Source organism: Coregonus clupeaformis, chromosome 25, assembly GCF_020615455.1.
Source record: "Coregonus clupeaformis isolate EN_2021a chromosome 25, ASM2061545v1, whole genome shotgun sequence".
NCBI classification, from domain to species: Eukaryota; Metazoa; Chordata; class Actinopteri; order Salmoniformes; family Salmonidae; genus Coregonus; species Coregonus clupeaformis.
Window position 1 is genome coordinate 25,146,516 of NC_059216.1, and position 20,602 is coordinate 25,167,117.

The window sequence follows — 20,602 nt, forward strand, 5'->3', positions numbered from 1 at the left end:
GTGTGCTAAATGTTTGCTGACTCACACTGTCACTGCCGCTTTCCACGACTGACAGCGGATGATGATAAATGACCATTGCTGCGAGTGGCAGAAGGCAGCACAGGCAGAAAATGGAGTCATTTATCATCCCCTTGACAGGTGTCAGTCATGCCGCCCGTCTCCACGGAATTACATTTTTTTTTGTGTAGTAGTTTTTAAATAAGTCGTTTTTTAAGCAATGTTCTTTCTCTCCTATCCCCCTGGTTAAGATGGGTTAAAATTGAATTGCATGATGGAAATGCGTTACGTTGGGGTGGCAGGCGGCGGAATAGGTCGCTGTTTGATCGAGGCGGAAAATGAATACAAGGTTTTGAGTAGGGGGTTGAACAAGGTTGCCGTGACTCGCTGTGAGACCCTGGGCAAACTTATTGAGATTCAATTACTATGACCCCTCTCACAGCCTGTTCATACACAATACATTAGTACCCCCAAGGCGGAGTGATTCTGTGCTTTTCATTCAGGGGAAAGAAAAGCTTTATGTTTTTTGTCTTTGTACTGCATTGCATGGATAGCAAGTTTACCATATGGATATCAGCTGTAGCATGTGTATAATGTCTTTCTTGCAAGCGTATTTATTTATATTTTACTATTAATAATTGCACCATTACAATATGTTGTATTTTGTGTGAAAATTAAATGCGTTTAATTTGAGTAACACTATATGTACTCTTTGTTCCAGAAAAGGACAAAAAGAACCATATCAAGGCATCATGCCCCGGATAGCATTGAAAGCTACTACCAAAGGTACGGTCCTGCCTCTCTTTCTCCCCCCCCCCCCCCACCCCACCGCACCCCTCAGGAAGGGAATCATTCACGTTGTGCGATAGGAAGTGGACAGGGCTGAGAGTAGGTGGGCCTCCATGACAGATATAATCTCCTCAAAACAAATCACCACCTTTAGGATTCATTCCAGACCTCCACATGCACCTGCTGAAAAGAGAAAACAGCAGTTGGACATTTGGCTTACACAGGCTTATGATGGGCTGATTATCCCTAATTCTGTTAAATGTTAAACTAATAAATACGTTTTTTTTGGGGGGGGGTGGGTTTACAGGCTAAAGGGGGATTCTGAGAAAGAGTCTTTGCGTATCACAATCAGCCTTTTTTCTAGCTTATTAAGCCATTGTTCTGTTGGAAACGAGGCCGGGATAATGCACTTCTAATCCACTTATATAACAACAAACCTCAGAGATGATCTGGTAAAGATCTGAGGGAGCTTTGGTGGTTTCAGTTGGCGATGGGAAAAAGCATTTTTGGGCGGGCAAAGAGAGGGGAGTTAACTAACTAACTATCATGCTTGTCTGGCTTAAAGGAAGTCTGAGTCTTCTAAGCACTGCCGTTTTAACCACAGCAAGCCTGCCATATGCCACTGAGGCCGGAGTCATCAGAGACTTTAACATGTCTTGGCTGGCCTGGTCTCCTCCCCTCTCCCCTTCTGTCTGCCTTTGTGGGCTGTTCTTTTTTTCACCACTGTCTGTTTTTTCTTTGTTATAATGAAGGTACCTGAGCGAAGCCAAGGCACGTCCCTCTGTCCCTGTACTGTTGGAGCTGGCCAATGAGGTAATGTCATATAACCTCTATTTCTCTACCCTTTATGCTCTACTCTTTTATTTTCCATTTGAAGTGCGCACAAGCAAATCTTGGTACAAACATAATTATCCCCTGAATACCCCTGAATGCGTTTCAAATAATCGTTTTTCCTGTCTGTTAGCGATTATGAAAATTGGACAAATGGTCCGGTCTATTAACCAATTATTTAATGTAATTAGTATTTATCCCCTTTAACGCAGATGTGAAAATAGTTTGTGCTTTATTATGTCATTTTTATAATTGACATTCAAAACTGCCACAGTTGCTTCAAACTGCAGACAGGTGAGGTGCAGGTAGGTCACTGACTGGTTCACTCTTCAATTCATCACAATATTGTTTTAATCAGGCAGCACACTTTCCAATCACACCAAAGAAAGAAAGATGCAACTCTACATAAGCCTACATGTTTGGGGTTTGGAATAATAAGAATTTTCATACAACTCAAAATATTTAATGCTAATTGAACATGTACATGTTAGGTCGAAAGTCCGAGTATGTATTGTGTTTAGGGCTATCATAGGTTACTATGAGGGATTTATTCACTTCAGAAGTGGTGTGTGAAAGCGCTGGGTGTTTGTATTAAAAACGGTCTTGGTGCTGTGAGTATTGTTACACACAGCCAAGCTCCAACATATCACATAAGAATGAATGTGCTCTGCGCTAGCTGGTGTCTCCTGTGCATTGCAGCCAGTCAGCAAATTAACAATTAACATTGGGTTAGTCTCAAGGTTTAATGGGTAGTGAAAAGGTGTTTGGGACAGTAGCCGTAAGATGCCATGCTATTAGGGTAGCTCCTCTCACACCCGCCACATCCTCAGCACCATGGGGGAAATGGAGCCACGGGCTCAATGAAACAAAAAGCCTGGAATGTTTACCCAGATAATAGCAGAGATGAGGTTTTAATATCCCCTTCCAATAATTATCATCTTTGTTCACATGGGTTGGTTCAGCCATAGGTATCTAGGTAGCTCAAAAAGCATCAACATTGTTCCTCAGTTCATGACTGTTGCAATTTCAAAGCATATTTGTCTCTCCTCTTAAACCTTCTTTTAAATGGCAATCACATTTTTTTTGTTGCAGATGCTTCAAACCAAGCAATGAGATTCCATGCTTCCTTTTCTAAATCTGAATAGTTCACATGCATCAGTGGCACCTCAAAGCTAACTGTCATTATTCATTCTCCATTTAATAGACATAATTTTTTTCAAAGGATTAAACTCAGCTCGGAGATAACTGTCTATGAACCATTTAACTGTCATTTTAATACGCTACTTAACATTTAAACCAAGCACTCATGCTCTCGCAGACAGCTAATTGATCTAGTCTCAGCCCTTTATGTGACAATATACAGTATCTCCAACAGGGGGAAATAGTTTTCATCAATGTTAATAATCTTTTTTCCCCTGAAATATTCTGCTATGCTTATAGGTTTTTATATAAAAGTTGTTGTTTTTCTAACCTTTTTTATGGTGCTTCGTGAAGGTCAATTAAGCACATATGCTTAATTGTAAAGCTACAGGCATTAGACTGCATTAGACTGTCTGTGAGCCTGACACCTTTTAGCATCAGGGGCTCAAACTGAAGCTGGAGAGTTTCTATTTTTTACGGTAATTATTTTCAGCAGGCATTCAAGGGCCTGTGAATCTTAGTCACATGTTAAACTCATGAAGTGCTGCGATGTGATTTGAGAAGCTAGGAGATGGACTGATGATTAATATGAAAATTAGGGAGATGCAAGTACCTGAACTAATCAGGTGGTCCTTATGCAGACTGGGCCAGCGTGAGTAATGTCGCCATTTCTCATGTGTCAGAGCTGATGTGGGTTACTCGGGATGGGATGCTCTCTCGTTATCTCAGGGTTTATGTGAATAGAAGAGGGGGATAAGTATTGGATGAGGGGGAGAGATGGAGGAGAGAGAGAGCCCTGTAGGCTACACAGACGAAGATGCTGTCTGAGCTCCCTCCCTAATGAAGATGAAGATTGTCTCCTAACCTCTGTAATAATTATAGACATGTTTGGTCTTTAGCTAGCTGCCTTTTGTATGCAGAATTATGGAGATAGTTAACAAATTCTACCGTTGTCTTAAAGTCTTTGTGCAGAGTGGAGAGCTCTGTCTCTGCTTCCAGCACCAGCAGGAAGGATCACAGAGGAGATGAAACACTACAATCTCTATACAAGCTAAGGGCAAATTCACTTTGGGGCCCAATTATGCTAACAAGAGAAAAATGTTCCCCGGCTGTTAGAACAGTCGGTTTCTTAAAGTCGCTGGAAATGGCACACATTTTACTAGCCACGCTTGTGTATTACTGAGGCAATGGCGTTATTAGGTAGTTTGTCATTTCGTCTTTTCCATTTTTATATTGTGCTATATTAACTGTCCAAATTGCATGTTTTTGTGTTATTTTCCAAACGGTTTGTTACATTTAGGGAGCTAGCAATTTTGTTTCCAACGGAAGAAATAAGAAAATACAACTTTTGTTGCTCAAATCGTTGCTCTTCAGGGTTCTTGTTTATAGATGTCTTGTTTTTAGCCTCCACCAGAGATAAGCAATTGGGGTACCTATCATTATTTCTAACCTGTCTTGGTACTCAGAGCCATACAGAATATGGTGCTACAGTGCAGAATGAGTAGAGAAATGAAATGGAGTGGGCTGGTGGCTGGGAGGTTGGATACCAGATACCTTGTTGTCAGGGCCAGATTCACACTGGTAATCAGGCCCCCAAATCAGTCATTAGAGTTCCTCTACCTGTCAGGCTTCCCCTTGATCTCCATCCTACTGCAGCCCTCTCACTTCTCAAGGTGTCTTCCCTTCCTTCCCTTCAAAGACTGGCTCTGCCATAGGTCCTCCACTCTTCCTCTTCCAGCGCCTGTGATATTAGGCATTGTACTGTAGTTACCAGCTCCAGTCCCTCTGGTGTGTCCTGTCCTGTGTTTCTGCCTTAGTAATCTTCATATGATTAAAGCTCTGACTGGGTCTCAAGGTTGGATGGGCTAATTGTTGCACTTTTCATTTCAGATGATGTGACTTGCACCTTCCTTCCACGTCTCTCTTGATAGAAGTGAAGGCATTTAAAGCTGGTAGCTTGGCTATATTAAGAGCCCATTTGTTCCAGAAGGAAACATTAGTGCGAAGGAAGGCTCCCAAAAACCAAATGATGTTAGGCCTGCTGTCGAAAGTTGGGTCAAGGTTGTAAAACAGCACAATGTAGGCTTACTGTAATTTGGCTCCATTAGAAATGTCATTATGTCTGTGACGTCAACCCAACACGGACAGCCAATGTTTTTCCAATGGAGTCATTCTTAGTTCTTAAAAAAACTCTCACACATCCAAATGATCCAAAATTGTGGGAATGTCCTTGAATGTCTCACAATTGTGCCATTCTCTATGGAGGGAGAAAAGCAAAGTCCCCTCCCCTGCTCTGTTTTTATTTGAACTATCTAGATCCCTTAACCACATAATACTCACCCACTCTCCCCCCTTGTTGTTTCAACCCCTTCACAGGTGGACCTCTCCCCAGCGCTCATGGCTCGCGTCATTGTGGACAGGTTCCTTCAGGATCAGGAGGGTGGTGTGTGTGAGTAGAGTCTTTCTCTCTCTCTGGTTCACTCTCTCTGGTTCACTCTCTCTGGTTCACTCTCTCTGGTTCTCTCTCTCTGGTTCTCTCTCTCTGGTTCACTCTCTCTGGTTCTTTCATTGGTTCTCTCCGTCTTAATTCCCTTCCTAAGGGAAGCTGTAGCAACAGTGCTGCTGCTGATGTTGTTCAGCCCACGCAGTCTTAATGAGAGACAGGCCACTACTACTACCTGGGGCAGATGACTGACAATTAAGCACTCGGAAGACCACCCACCACTTAACTGCTGTTTAGATCAATGCTAGTTCATTTCATCAGTGTTATTTATAACCCCCTCTGATCTCCCCCTCCTACTCCCCCCACCCACCCTCCCCTCTTTCTTCCTCCCTCCATCCCAATTGGGCTCCACTAAGGAAATGGAATTGAGGGGAAAGTGTGGCAGAAAAAGCAAACGGTTGCTGCATTGCGCTGATGGACACATGAGGGGAGAATGAAAATCCAGACACATTTTTTCTTGAAGGTGTCCCAAAAATAGACAGTTTGAAAAACAGTCCTAGTTCATCGTGGTTAGTCAGTTTTCTTTCATGGCTTGACATTACTAGAGTCATGGAATGTGTATAGATATTGTAGATTAAAAAATATATATATAATGGCATTCCTATTTAAAACCTTAATATTCAACCCCTTTAAACCTTTGATAATCTTGAATACTTCAAGAAAATATACTATTTCTGAAGTGTGTATATATATACCAAATAAACAAATATTCTATGAAAAGTTGCTCAAATCATCACCCCGATATACACTAACGGTCAAAAGTGTGCAAAGCTGTCATCAAGGCAAAGGGTGGCTATTTGAAGAATCTCAAATATAAAATATATTTTGATTTGTGTAACACTTTTTTGCTTACAACATGATTCCATATGTATTATTTCATAGTTTTGATGTCTTCACTATTATTCTACAATGTAGAAAATAGTTTAAAAAATAAAGAAAAACCCTTGAATGAGTAGGTGTTCTAAAACTTTTGACTGGCAGTGTACATAATAGCAAACTGTGTGATTTTATTTTTATTAGAACAGTCAATAATACTACTCCTTTGCCCATCCATACAGTCACAGTTGCCACATACCTTGTAAACCCACAATAACATGCTAATATTACAAAGAGCAACAGGATGGGGAACCAGGAGTTAATTTGCCACTGGGTGAAGAAAAAACATTTAGTTATTTTCCAAGTGTCAACTGGATGATTAAAACGGGCTGTTAAGTGAGCTCGGGGGACTTGCCTGTAAAAAGGTTTATGAGTAATATTCACTGCCATATTCAAAGTGAGCCGTGAACACCAGGGTAATTGCTCTCTGTCCATCTCTGCTCCACGAAGCGCAGCACATCAACCCAACCGGTCAGGCCTCTGTATATTTGTCTTGTTGCTTATTCTGAAGAGAGGATAGGGTAGAATATGGCTTTTGGTATTTCATAGTCCTTCACCACTTCACCCCCTGTGTAATGTTTACCTTTGCTGGCTGACAGTCTAGGTCTCTGGACTGCTCTCGGTTGCAGCATAAATTCTCCCCTTCATTGATGCAGTGGAAAACACGACCTGCTATGCAAAACATTCTGGAGGACATACTGTAGCCTGCTTGTTTGGCAGGTTTTTTCTTCTTCAGTATCTCTACTTTCTTGTATGGTTTGTTGGTATTTTTCAACCTTGAGACTTCACGTCGCCATTTGATTCTGTGATCCTTTACCTCACCTAATTCATTCAGATGAGTGTTCTGTGTTAATTTCCTTCTAATTCCTCTCATTAACTGTCTCTCTCTCTCTCTCTCTCTCTCTCTCTCTCTCTCTCTCTCTCTCTCTCTCTCTCTCTCTCTCTCTCTCTCTCTCTCTCTCTCTCTCTCTCTCTCTCTCTGTCACTCATACACACACACACAAAGATCCCACATCATTTCAATAGACACATCCTGGGAAGCGTGTGCCAGTGGGTGCTTTATGAGTGAATCACATGGTGTCAAAACACAGCGTCTTCGGTTTAATCAAGAAAGAGATTAAAGTGGATGTGTGTTATTTCAACTTCTCCACAGCACAGCCATTTGTCAAAGTCAAGTCTGTGATTGCTTTGGACCCACCGTTATCCACTGCCTGTCAAAATAGTAGTCGGAGTAGTGTGTAGAACAAGGCAGATGGAGGCATTCTCTCTCTGAGACGCTGCCTGGGAGACTCAACCTGCAGCCCACACAGAACCCAAACACTGGAACTAGGTGAGATTAGCTTCTTGAAGGCTGTACGGTAGGGATGGCCATTTGAAATGATTTCTCTATTCAAAAAGTATCATGACATTTTTTATAGATATCCGTATAGTCCAAATTCTATACTCACACAAGTAATGGGATATTGGAATATTCAAATAAGAGTGCCCATCCCTACTGTACAGAATTGATGTTGTAATCACACATGAAGTTGAAGGGCACCTTTGCTAGGATGGATATGCATTTATGATGTAGAAACAGACTTTCAATATACACGTATGTGCTTGCATACCTAGTAAGGTTTCTGTAATGCAATATGTAGTAGTAATGACAGCCAAATAATTACAAATATTTGAAAATGAAAAATGTGGATATTCTCAATCTCTTGACAATACAATGCTAAATTATGTACAGGCTGCACAAAATACATACATTCATGAATGCAACTATAGCCTGTCTTCAAGCACAACATAGCCAGGCTGTGTCATCCATACAGTTTTCCCATGCAGAGAGCTGGTTTCCCATGCAGCCAGCTAGCCAGCCTGTGTGAGGGTGACTTATAATTTGACACAGCCTCTCTCTCTCTCCATCGCCTCCTCTCAGTGGTGACCTGCCTGGCCTTTGGAATGAAGCGCTGCACACACAGTCTGGAACCTCCCTGTGTGTATATTAGACTTCTGTAATGTGTTTCCATTATGAAACAATGCTAGGATAATTGTATTTGCTGGCAATTAGCTTACAGGTTTGTTCAGGGCTATTGGCAGGCGTATCAATCATTTGCCCCCCGCCGGACACACTGTGGTATGTGTGTCGCAGGAGAGCGAGCAGTCTGCAAAGATCAATCGACTTCTATATAAGGGATATACCCCCAACTGGGTGAGCGACTCCTTTTCCTAGCACCATCCTTTTTTTATTCCCCTCTTTCCTTTGCATTTAAGAGACGCAGAAATGGGGCCTTTGGGACTGTGGAATATATGTACAATCACTATAGCCAGATCGATACAGACTTTTAAATTGTTTTCTGTTTTTCCTTGTTTTGTTTTGCTGGTGGTTTGTCTCCCCTCCCTCCCTCCCTCCCTCCTCCCTCCTCCTCCTCCTCCTCCTCCTCCTCCTCCTCCACCTCCTCTTCCTGCTAAAGGATTAAAGGGAGCATCACTCAGGCGAGACGATAGCAAAGCTATTTGGTGGCGCATGTAAATAAATCAATAGATTCAAAGCAGTTTCGTCACGTATTGAATATGATATCAACATCCATAATGCTCCTCGTCTCATGAAGACAGACTGGCTAGAGGGGAGGGGCAGGTAGTACTGAAGCAACCTCTCCTTTATTCCTAGAGAGCCAACAGCACTATACAGAGAGGACAGTATTGCCATTCTAGGTCCACATAATCTACAATTGTTCTCAATAATATTCTTCATAATATCGGGATGATTTGTGTATTTATGTGGAATATATAAACCTACATCCATGCACACTAATCCATAATGTGATGAAGACTAGACATAGTGTTTGAAGTAAAACGTTTTGATTGGTCACCTCTTAGTTGACCTCATGACTTGAATGTATTGAGGCTTGCCAATGGATAATGATGATGATACTCTAAGCAGTCACTAACTAGGAGATTAGAGAGGGATACTGAGGGATCTCATCCCCATCTCATCATCCCTTCTCCCCCTTCATCCCTCTCCCCACTGACGTGAGTTGAAGTGCCTCTAGATTTAGATACACTTTTTTGAGGAGGCAATTTTGCTAGCTATTTGACCTTTTCCATTTTCCCAAGGCCTTCCACCAGATTAAATTCCTGCTCTGTGTTTTCGAACTACGCAATTGGACCGCTGCACAATTTATTGTCATGTTCGCTCACCAGAGAACCATGTAGGCAAGGTTATATGTCGCCTACGTTAGATGTTAACATTTCTGAAAATGTTACCAATGTCCATGGTTTTCAACATATTTCATGTTTCTTAGATTTAATTTGTTGATCACAAAATGGATGCTGCTTTAGACCCACTGTTATGACTTTCATGGTTTCTCCCCCATTTGTCACTAAGGGCTTCTCTCTCCCTCCTGTTTGCACAAGATATGACCAAGATTGGTGCTGGAGCAAGAATCGCACAACATCCATACAGTCATTTTGTTTTGAATAATGAGAGCCAGGGCACTTCATTAGCAAGGAAGAAGTAAGAAAAAGAGTAGGAGGTATAGGAGGAGGGGGGTGGTGGTTGTGGGCAAGGTAAGCAGGCGCGTGGCACCTCACTTGACAAGTATACTAATGACTTATTTTCATCAGAGGAACTGAAGTCAACCCCTGCTGCAGTCTGCAGTCTTATGGCCTGACCCAGGAAGAGCTCTGTATGGTAGAGCCGCCCCAGCCCAACCAACCACACGCACGCACGCACGCTCTCATTTCACTGCTATCAGTGAAAATCAGGTGGAAGTAGATCAGTTCTGCACCAGCAACACCTTCTGGGACTCTGCTCCTCCCGCACTGACGATACCACCCAGCACCATAATACACATGGCAGGAGGAAAGGAAAAATAGAAGGGAAAAAAATGATCTCGCTCACTCTCTCTCTCTCGTCTTCTTTTTTTTTTTTTTGCGGGAGGATACATTTAAAAGAGTAAATTGGAAAATCAAATGAGGGCTTTAGGCAGCCGTGGAGATTTGCAGAGCTGTCCGCCAGTGTCTGAGGCTCATCCATCATGTCCCACAAGTAGTCAATTCCTCCAGTATCTGTAAATGTTTTCAGATATTAGCCAATTTATATGCTCCGAGATTCATCATGGAAAATCAGCTTTAACGGCGCGCATTATCAGGAGCCGTCTCTTTCCTGCTCCATGACGTTTGATGAACGAGCGTCCTTCCGCAGCTCAATGGCTTGTGCATGGGAACGATGGGTTTGGGTGGGGGGATATGCAGGGCTTGGTCCCCTATGAAAAAAGTGGGTTTTTTAATTAATAAACAAACTTGCCGAGGAGCTCATCAGTGTCGTGGGCAATAACGACCGCCATCCATTATTGTTTATAACGGTCCTCCCTCAACAAATGTTGCATTCTAATGAGCTTTCTCAACATTCTTTTCATTCGCATAATGACTTTTTCACCCTACTGGAAACAAGGGGGAGAGATGATACAAATTAAATGAGTAAGGAAAGAGAAATCAAGCAAGCTTACTAGTTACGTTCTTGTGGTTACAGTACCGAGCTACCTTCCTTGTAGCATTGAGCGTTTTGTTTTGTGCGTTGGAAGCTGTACTAAAAGGGATGTTGTGGTGTTTGTTTTTACGCTAGCTGTTTTCTTTAGCAAATCCCAATGGGAGGTGAAGCGTTTCCTTCTAATGTTCTCCTCCCCTCTCCTGCTCCTTAGATGTTGATGATATGATACCTCAGTCAGAATTTATGCCAACATGGGACAATTACAATAAAGTTGGTGTATATTTACAAGGTGTAAAGTCATGCTGCAGGCTTTGTTCTCTGCATGTGAGGCTGTAACGTGTGTGTGTGTGTTTGTAGTTTATTTGTTTGTGATGATGTAGTGTATATATTTATGTGTGTATGTCTGTGCATGTGTTTGTGTGTGTGGCCGTGCAGCTCATGGCGGCGTGGCTTGCAGTGCTGTGCGAGGCGGGGGTGTCTTTAATAAATGTATGCTGATATTCGAGGGAGGCTGCAGCAATGCGAGGGAGACAGGGATGCTGGGCCGGGCCATGTTGTTATTTACTGCCGTGTTTGCGCACGGCGCATGGCGGGCGAATCCCGGCCTGCAAATGGCATTAAGGCCGGCCTGTGATGAATGAGCATTAGGGTAAAGTCATTTTAAAGACAGCCTGATTTATTAACGGCCTGGTCTTCCATTTTCATCAGGTCAATGCTTGGCTTGAAACTCCACAATGTCAGCTCCAAGGTCACCCTCTTTATGGCTATTTTTAACCCCATATCTAAAGAAAAAAAAACGGATCACTTATCATGGCTACTCTAAAAAATATAGAATGAATAACAAGATGGAGGGAAAGGGAGCATGTTAGTGTATAGCTAAAGTGTATACGTGTTAGTGTCGTGTTATGTCAGAGACCAGAATGTGGTGATGGTCAACCTCCAATTATGAATGCTAGTAAGACAAGAGCTTTAATGGTGGCTGTTTGCCTTCGGGAAGGTTTATTACACACTACTGTTTTGCAGAAGCAGCGTCAAATCTATAAAACTACCATTAGGAGGGAGGAAAATCAATCAAAATGCCATTAAAGTGGAATAAGTTGCCAATATTGCTGATGTGGTTGCGGGTCCTTTGATTTTCCTTCAGATTATTAGGCACAGTCGAGTAGTGACTTTGTTAAGAGAAACGAGTGTTGTTGGGGAGTAATATGTCTCTCGGCTTCATAAAGTTTGCTGCCTCATATTTCCCGCTTTATTGATTATCCATTATCATTTGTCATGAGGTGTCCTAACTCAAGGGGAAAATATAACCCTCTTTCTTCATTGCCGGCGCTGCCTGCGCGGGAGCATGGTATGGATCTGCGTGTGAAGGTACCAATCTCTGAGAAAAATGAGCAGAGAAATAAAGCACAGCCCTGAGAGAGCGAGAGAGGGAGGGAAAGAGAGAGGGGAGTGCTGACTGGGCTTTGTCCTCCCTCCTCTTGTTTCTCTTTCTCTTTCAGCACTGGGAAGAGCAGACGAGGGATCATATTTGTTCTTCCTCTGCCGGCGGTTTGATAGTACACACGAAGACTAGCACCTATGAAGAAAGAAAAAGAAAGAAGGAAAGAGAGAGTGGGGGAGGGAGGGTGGAGGGAGGTTCTAAGCGATTTATGTGTTCTAGCAAAGATCTCGTCATAATGAGGGTTTAGGTTTAATAGAGGCTTATATAGCAAGTCAGGTCTTATAAAATCACAGTCCTTTTAAGTCGGTTTTATTTCATTGGACGCTGTTCACTCCTCTTCCTCCCCTTTCTATAAACCCTTCAAATTAGCCTTCTTGTCTTCAGCACTATCAATCTATCGATCTACACATCTCAGGTAGATTCCCTAGCTAGCTGTGTTTTTGGACAGGATCCATTAACGTCTGAAATATGAATAGAAACATTCCTGATGTTGTCAGTAATGCAGTGAGTCTGTCACGACCGTATGTATATATCATTAGAATGGCGCGCCTCAACCATTTCGTCACACAATGATACAATCCATTTAATCCAAATCTTTAAAAAAATGATTTAAGGAATTTTTGCTGTTGCAGTAATAGGGAATCAATCCAACGGCTTGCAGCTCACTGATTTATAATGTTAGTGGAGCTTGAATGGGGATGAGAGAGGCAAAATAGTAATCGTTCATAACGTAGATAAACTACATGGGGCTCCTGTGCTCTGGAGTGAAACTATGGAAAATCTCAATAGGCTCCAAGCAGCCAGGCAGGTCGATGGACTAGGCTAGAAATACTGCAGTAACACTGGTAGCAGCAGGGTAAATGATGGTAAACCTGACCTTGGTGTTTATCTACTCTGTTGATCATCCACCTTTTGTATCTCCTCAGTCACTGTTACATTTCTAAAAGGTTTGTGATACTTGGATTGGGGCATTGCTGGGACTGGGATGACTTACCATAGTTTGTGTGTTGTGTGCGGTCCTCTCTGTCCTACTCACAGCCTCCAAGCAAGTCCTCAACAGCATGCTACGGGAGCCATCTTTGATTCCAGACCAGGCTTTAGCCAATCACGTCTACCAGGTATTTGAAGTATACATTTATACTGTAGCAGATAACATAAAAGTCCACACTGTAATGTAATGTAATTGTTACTGAAATAGTGAATGTGTATTATTTGTTCTTGTAAATTAATCCATACTGTATCTTTCTCATGATTAATTTCCTGTAGCAAGTCTTGCATGTGTGAGTAAAAATTCAGAAATATTAAACATGATTCCCGACCCTTTTTAACGGGTGTGTTGGCTTCCTTCTTCCTTCCCCCTGCCTGTGCGCTGTAATATTTATTCCCCCTCTTTTCAGTGCACAATAAATGACTGCTGTTATGGACCACTGGTAGACTGCATCAAACAGTATCCTTTCCCATAAAATGTTAAGCCTGAAATTGACGAGGAGCTATTGAAGGGGATGAGATGTGTCCGGCTTCACCTGACATAAAAGTTCTGCTTCAGAGGGGAAGTGTTTCATCCTGCCTGCATCCCGTTGTCCCCATTGCAGGGGGTGCAGGAGCAGGAGGAGAGGAGGCTGCTGATGTAAATGCACCTCCCTTGTTCACAGAGTGAATCAGGCCCAATGTTCTATGCCACAGGAAGGGGGTAGGCATGTGTTATTCACAGCCATTTGTATTTACTTCCTGTGGGTTAAGTGGCTCTTGAAATGTGACAACTCCAATAGAACAAATAGGCCAGTAAGGGGGATACTGTATGTTTCTTTAAGTCAAGAAATTAAGCAAAGTTGGAGTTGTTTTGGGTCCCTGAAAATAATTGTAAGAGTTAGCAGCAACAGAGTACATTGAATGTGGTTTAGGAAAATATGACTTTGTGCCATTAGAAAGGTGTCTTCTACTGCCATTATGCTACATTGACCATTTCCCTGTTTGCCTGTTCACCTGCCTGCTCAGTAAAGAGAGCAGTCCGAGTTATCAGCACCATGGAGAGTTCTTGGCATGTCACTGCCACATGAAATATAGCCCTCCTAGCTACTTCTTTCTCTCTCTCTCGGTTTGTCTAATTCTATCACACTCTCTTGTTCGTTCTCTCTATTTTTCTCACTTACTCATTGTCTCTCCTTCTCCCTCTCTCCCTCCTTCTCTCCCTCCCTCCCTATCAGTGCAGCAGTGCAGGTCCAATGATCAGAGAGTGGGAGATAGGCAGTCATGGGCTGTCAATGCCAGGTCAACACCACCACTACCTCCTCTCTCTTTCCCTCTCTCCCAGATAGGAAGGTGTGGGTTGGGGCAGCAAGAGGGCGCAATGGGGGGTCTATTTGAATATTTAGGGGCAAGCAGCTGGGGACTGCTATGTTTGCGGGGGGCAAGAATCGTGGTGCGGTGTGGAGGGGGCTGGCTCTCTGTTCATGGGCAGTCAACCCTGTCCCATCCTGCCCTCCTTCCTCATCCCCCCCTCTTTACCTTCCTTTCACCCTCCTCCCTCCAGCGTCAACTCACATTCACTCACTCCGCCAAGGCCAGTTCATGATAACCGCCCCACTCCTATGTCCTTTTGGAACGGCTCAATGTGGACATCAGAAGATTGGCTCTGATGCGTGTGCCACTCAGGGTATGCATGTATTAATCGCCAGTGTCTGAGTGATGTTTGTCTGAGTGATGTGTGTGTGTGAGGGGCAGTGTAATGCCTGAAGGAGTTTTAGCATTTTGCCAAAAAGCGAATTATGCATGTATCAGCCCTTCATGAATGCAGAATGCTTTCCACAGTTTATTCTAAAGGCACGTTATTATTTGTTTTTGATCATTTCTTTTTTATGAGCAGTACGGTCCAGAGGCTGTATGCATTTTGCCAAATTGCCATTTGCAAAAAATTTTGTTTTCTCTGAAAAGTTCTGTCTCTTTTTTGTTTTTGTAATCTACAGATTTGTTGTCAAAGTTGAATTCTGATGAATGGCCTTAAAACCCCTGCTCAGATTATGCTCTGGCTAGTATTGTGATGGGCAGGAGCATATGATATGCATATCCAGCACATAGCTTAGCATGAGAGCTTAGTAGCTGTCTCATCTGATGTCATGTTGATGGGTAACTTCAGTCCCTGTACTAAAACATGCACACACGCACACATACACCCTTACATACTCTTAACTCACGCACACTCTCACGTTGTTGCCACAGCAACCCGTTAAGGGAGGCTTGCCGTTTCCATAGCAACCCATCTCCCAGGTAAAAAAAAACAACAACCTTTTGCAGTGGAATTTAATTTGATGGATTTGGAGGGAAACTGTTATTCACTCTCGAATGCAGTTGGACTTATCATTAATGAGTGGTAAATGCTGTGCCATTACAATGTATTTCAGGCTGTGAGGCACAACCAGTATGTGCTTGATTTGATCTAGACTCTAGAGAGACATCAGTGTTTATCCTTTGAAAAGTGAATAAAAGTGACTGAGTGCTGGTGGGTGTATGTCCTTAACCCTTCACCCCTAGTTCTATTGGCCAGGAGGCCGAGGTGCTCCTACGTGACAAACTGAAAGAGAGAAACCTGTCCTTCTTAGGTAAGACTACACCTCTCACACCACAACAGTTAGCTTGCATTCTGTTCTTCTGTTTTTTCACAGGAGGAGAGTTAAAAAAGGAAACGTGGACATGATTGATGTAGTGGGTGTTATCTCCCATTGATTTACTAACAACCTAGAGCTGTGTTATCTAATACCCTGTATGTTTAATTTATGCACTAGCCCAGTATGAATATTTGATTAAAAAAGAGCTTCAAAGATACAGACCTAATGTTTGATCCTCTCAGGTTTCCCCACTCAACATGTTTCATTTAGAACATTTTGCAAAATGGTCAGTTTCTGCCCAGATAGATTTTACACCTCCTCCTGAGTGGGGGGGGGGACATGAGGTAGTATCTGTTCCTTTAATATTAATGCTGTTTAAGTGTTCATCTTCAGTATTGTAGTCTCATTAATAGATTATTCTATTCTTGCTTATACAACACAACCCACATTGCTGAATTAATGTTGAGTAACATGTTTCTGAGTCCGGACGAAAGACTCATATTACATGTATCCAAACAAATGCCCTGGTTTTAATGTTGTATTAGCTTAGTCCGTTTTTAGCCATAATCACACGGTTGACCATAACAATTGGTAATTTCCCCTCAAGCAACGCTAGAGGCTTTTCCATTGTGTTTTCTAGTTTATTGCTGCCTTTCCCTCTCATCCACTATTGTCTTGTCCAGAGAGACTAGGTTAAGGTAGTGAGTGTCCAGGTGTGAAATTGTTAGTTGTTTCCCACATCCACTCCCCTCAATCAGATGAGTGATGAAGAAAAAAAAGTAATTCCCTCTGTCATTAAGACGATATCATTTATTTGGGCCTGTTGTGTTGACCTTCCTCCAGGCCTGCGTGGAGTTCTAAAACTGTCAGAGTTTGGGGGCCTCAGCATGGCGTTAGGGGCCACAGAGACAGCCCTGCCTCACGACACCCAGCCTGATAAATGGATTGGAAATAAGCTCCCCTACAGTGGGGACAGGCCATTCATTTTAACCAAAGGTGATGTTAAAAGGCGATCGGCGCCGCATGACAATATCAACAGCCCTGTAGGTGTTAGGAGAGAGACCACACCACACAGCCCCTCCACCACCACTATGGGCCTTTGGCTCGAGGCTGCCTGCCGCAGACCTTCGCCTCTCCTCTCTCAACCCTCCACGCCGACACCACCCCTCCACTCTCCGCTCGGTCCCCCTTTCAGGCCCATTAGTCGAGCTTGGCTGGAGACGAAGAGGCAGGCCCCCGGAATTGAATGACCTGGTCGGCCTGAGTTTTAAATCAGGTGTTGGGCGGATAATGGTCAAAGCGCGCCAGGAGTCAAGGACAATGGCTGCGGCCCGTGCAGGAAGGGGTCAGGCTCACAGCGGCTATAATGCCAAGTCTCTGTCCCCTTCTTTATGAAGCTCCACCATCCCATCTACTGCTGCTGCTAGTGGATCTGTGGAGAGTGGAGGAACTACCAGGCTTTATACATTTTGTGCAGTGGCAGTACAAGTGTCAGATGTAGCTAATGGTTTCACAGTTTTCTGCTGTCCTCGGCTGTGTCTTGGTGCTTTTGCAACACTGAGCTTTTGTTATCACTGTGCTGTGGTGGTAAAGAAAGGCATCTTGGGTAAAATGTGCTGCTTGGTGTGAAAGACCTACTGGATTTCTGAAGGGTCAATCTAGGGAAGATAGAAACTGAGCCAATGCTTTTGAGTGGATACAACATTATGAATGTTGCACTGTATCACTGCATGTTGTCACCAAATAAGTGTCAGCTTTTCTTTAGGTCTTTCAGGACTATAATATGGGGAAATGTCAAAATGCTAAAATTACTGTGATTTCTGTAGATGAAAACCAACTGCGAAGCAAAGGTTATGACAAGACGCCTGACATTATCCTGGAGGTGCCAATCGGTACGTATTTATTTACACGATAAATGTCAGCGGTTTTATTTCAGTTTCACTTGTAACTGCTATGGTCAGTTAGCTAAAATAGCTAGCCTTTTACAGTTATTTTGGATATGAGTGTCAAGCCTTTGTCTTAACAATACACATTTCCCTTCCATTCTAGTTGATATCACTGAAAAGCTTCAAAGTCTATTTAGAAAGAAAATGTCACATGTCCCCATCCAAATGCTAGTTCTATGGCTTGCTTGATTATATTGTCTGATTTGTAGCTGCCTATATATGATTATACACAAGTTTATACAATCCACTTGTGTTTTTTATTATAGTGGGCGGATAGATACTCTAAAGGACTGTTCTCATTTGGAAACATCTTAGGCCTGAATGTAAATGCTGAGTTAGACCAGGGTAAATGCACAGATCTGACCATCCTAAGTACCTATGAACTTTGTGTTTTCTTTCAGCTGTGGAAGGCCATATTGTCCACTGGATTGAGAGCAAGGCCTCGTTTGGGGACGACCACAGCCATCGCACCTACCTGAACGAGCAGTTCTGGAGCTACTGGAACCGGTATGTCTTCTCATTACATTTACATTTACGTCATTTAGCAGACGCTCTTATCCAGCGACTTACAAATTGGTGCATTCAACTGATGATAGCCAGTGGGACAACCACTTAATTTTTTGTGGGGGGGGTAGAAGGATTACTTTTATACTATTCCAGGTATTCCTTAAAGAGGTAGGGTTTCAAGTGTCTCCGGAAGGTGGTCAGTGACTCCGCTTCCATACTGCATCGCAAAACCACCCAAACCTACAGTATACTATGCTTTCAGTACACTTTCTAACATCTCCCAATCAAACCCCTTTTCACATCATTAGACGCTCCCAGTTTTTTTTGTCTTTTGAAGGTAGGTCACGCATAGGTCAAATAGTTGTGTGTAAACAACTTCCTTCAAATGCAGGTCATATCCACTCCAAACATCCCCACAGTGTAACATTACACACTTCCTCCCAAAGGGGGCCACTGTATCAACATACGTGTAGTAGGACTATATTGCAATACTAGTCACTTCCATCCTGGTCCTGGGGGACCTTGAGAACCTCTCTGGGGCTGGATTGTTTTCCAGAGTACACAACACATTGCTTTGGAAGGGAAACGCGGAAACGGAAGGGTGATTAATCCCTTAGATTCTGTTGTCATGAGAACCCCTGGACAGGAACGAGGAAGGGGGGGCTGGATGGTCCCACGCTGGGGAGGAACAGAGGCGTGCTGCCGGCCTCGTGTAGAGGCCCCTCAGTCAGGACTCAACCACAACACGACATGCATACAGCACAGGGCCTCTTGTCATTGTCTCTGAGTAGTATTCACACTCCAGGCATCTGCCAGGGAGTCTCAGAGAGGGAAGCCAGGCCCACGACGTCTCCCTTGAGGAGTTAACAAAGTTTGTCGTGTTTGAAAACAAACTGTAGCGGGAGGGGAAGTGAGGTATGCTGGCTCACAGCCGTTTGTGAATTCCACTTTCTCAGAAGATAGGTCTTTTTTTTTCTTCTGTACAGCAAATGTACAAATGGTGATCAAGTAGAAATCCTTAGTCCTAGGGTTGTACTGGTGAAATGATCTATGATGTGACCAGAGCATCATTCACACTGTCGTGGCTCATATAAACCCATATCATCCCTCTGAGCGCCCAGACCGCCCGCCTGCCTGGCCAGTAGGGGCTTCTCTTACTCACTCACCGTGGTGATGGTTTCCATAGTGCCAGGCGCCATGGAGACCTCACCTTACAGGATTAGTAACCAAGCTACCGACACAGCAACCCAAGTGTGTTTTGTGTCGGGCATGGCGGAAGCGAATTGAGGGGCGAAAGTGCTCGCGCATGGCCTATCTCTCCTGCCTCAACCATGGCTTCCAAATGCACTGAGCCTGAAAGGTCACCCCCAGCGCTCCTACCGCCCCCATCCTCACGTCTTGGCCACTACAGCCCCAACCCTTGCCCCCCTCAGCTGTGACGGCCCGCTGACACATAGTGATATGACGACCAGTGCCGGAAGGTTCCAGCCTCCACATGCTGTGTCCAGAGACCAGGCAGAGCCAGGCTGTGTGGAGAGGCTGCAGCAGAGAGAACAGCCTTAGTTTGTTTGGTTAACTGATAGTTGTCACTTTGTCAAAAGGTCATAATGGCAAAGTAATATGATGAATCCGTTTGCCAGCCGAGTGATAATGACAGTTATAATTGACAGCAATTTGTCAGTCTCATATGTCACAAATATAATTACTTTGATTATTTTTATGATATTACCGATATTTATATTAAAACGTAAATTTGGAAATTGAGGTGAATGGCATGGAATAGTTTTACAGCGGGAGAGCGTTAAGCATGTTTATAGACAATTACTTCCTGATTGACTTAACAGATGCCATCTAACCAAACATCTGCCTTCCAGGGAGGATGATTCAACGATATACTGAGCAGTGAAATGAAAGAGACTAGCAGGATGCCAAGGTCATAATCAACAATGTGTTTTATTTTCTCAGTCTAATATAGTTTTATTTGGAAATGGCATTCTTCCCAAAGGCAGGGGGGAAAGAAATGCTCTGAGCTCTGTGGCATTTGATAATGTTGGCGACCCCAGGAACCCAATGTCACTGGAGTGTGACACTCGAAGGACCATCTTTGATGGCTGCCATTTTTAGTGTGCCTCATTAAAGCCCCTTTAAGAAAGTTGTTGACCAGAAAAAAGTTTGGCCTGGGATCCAGAACATTCCTAGACCATGAGGGGATGAATGGCGTTTAATGAGAAAACACTTGAATGAAAACTGTCTCAGTCAATCAAATCTGACATGATATACGAGTCAAAGTTTGAGAGACGGGTCTTTTATTCCCATTAGGTCCTATGATTAGTACCACAGGCAGCACGAGATGGCAGCAATAACATCAGACGATTGAGACTTTGCCTCTGTGCCCAGCCCAAGTCCATGTACTCTAGTCTGTTGTTGTTGTATTGAGAGGACAATAGCACATATCCATCTACCTGCTTCAACAGAAGCTCTTGGTATTAAACTAGA

At 43.3% G+C, this 20,602-nt stretch overlaps 1 protein-coding gene across 3 annotated transcripts in view; it reads left to right on the top strand.

Annotated features, from left to right (window-relative positions):
• Positions 1-20,602, top strand: part of cdin1 (CDAN1 interacting nuclease 1) — a 105,319-nt gene that overhangs the window by 35,867 nt on the left and 48,850 nt on the right. For 2 of the 3 annotated variants that reach the window (XM_041847964.2, XM_041847963.2), the window contains exons 4-11: positions 719-783; positions 1,539-1,599; positions 5,134-5,206; positions 13,090-13,169; positions 13,449-13,498; positions 15,580-15,647; positions 17,480-17,545; positions 18,001-18,106. In XM_041847964.2, coding sequence (XP_041703898.1) covers positions 719-783; positions 1,539-1,599; positions 5,134-5,206; positions 13,090-13,169; positions 13,449-13,498; positions 15,580-15,647; positions 17,480-17,545; positions 18,001-18,106 — 569 coding nt within the window. Of the gene's footprint in view, positions 1-718; positions 784-1,538; positions 1,600-5,133; positions 5,207-12,255; positions 12,467-13,089; positions 13,170-13,448; positions 13,499-15,579; positions 15,648-17,479; positions 17,546-18,000; positions 18,107-20,602 lie in introns of those variants that run through there. The other variant, XM_041847965.2, reaches the window with a different exon arrangement.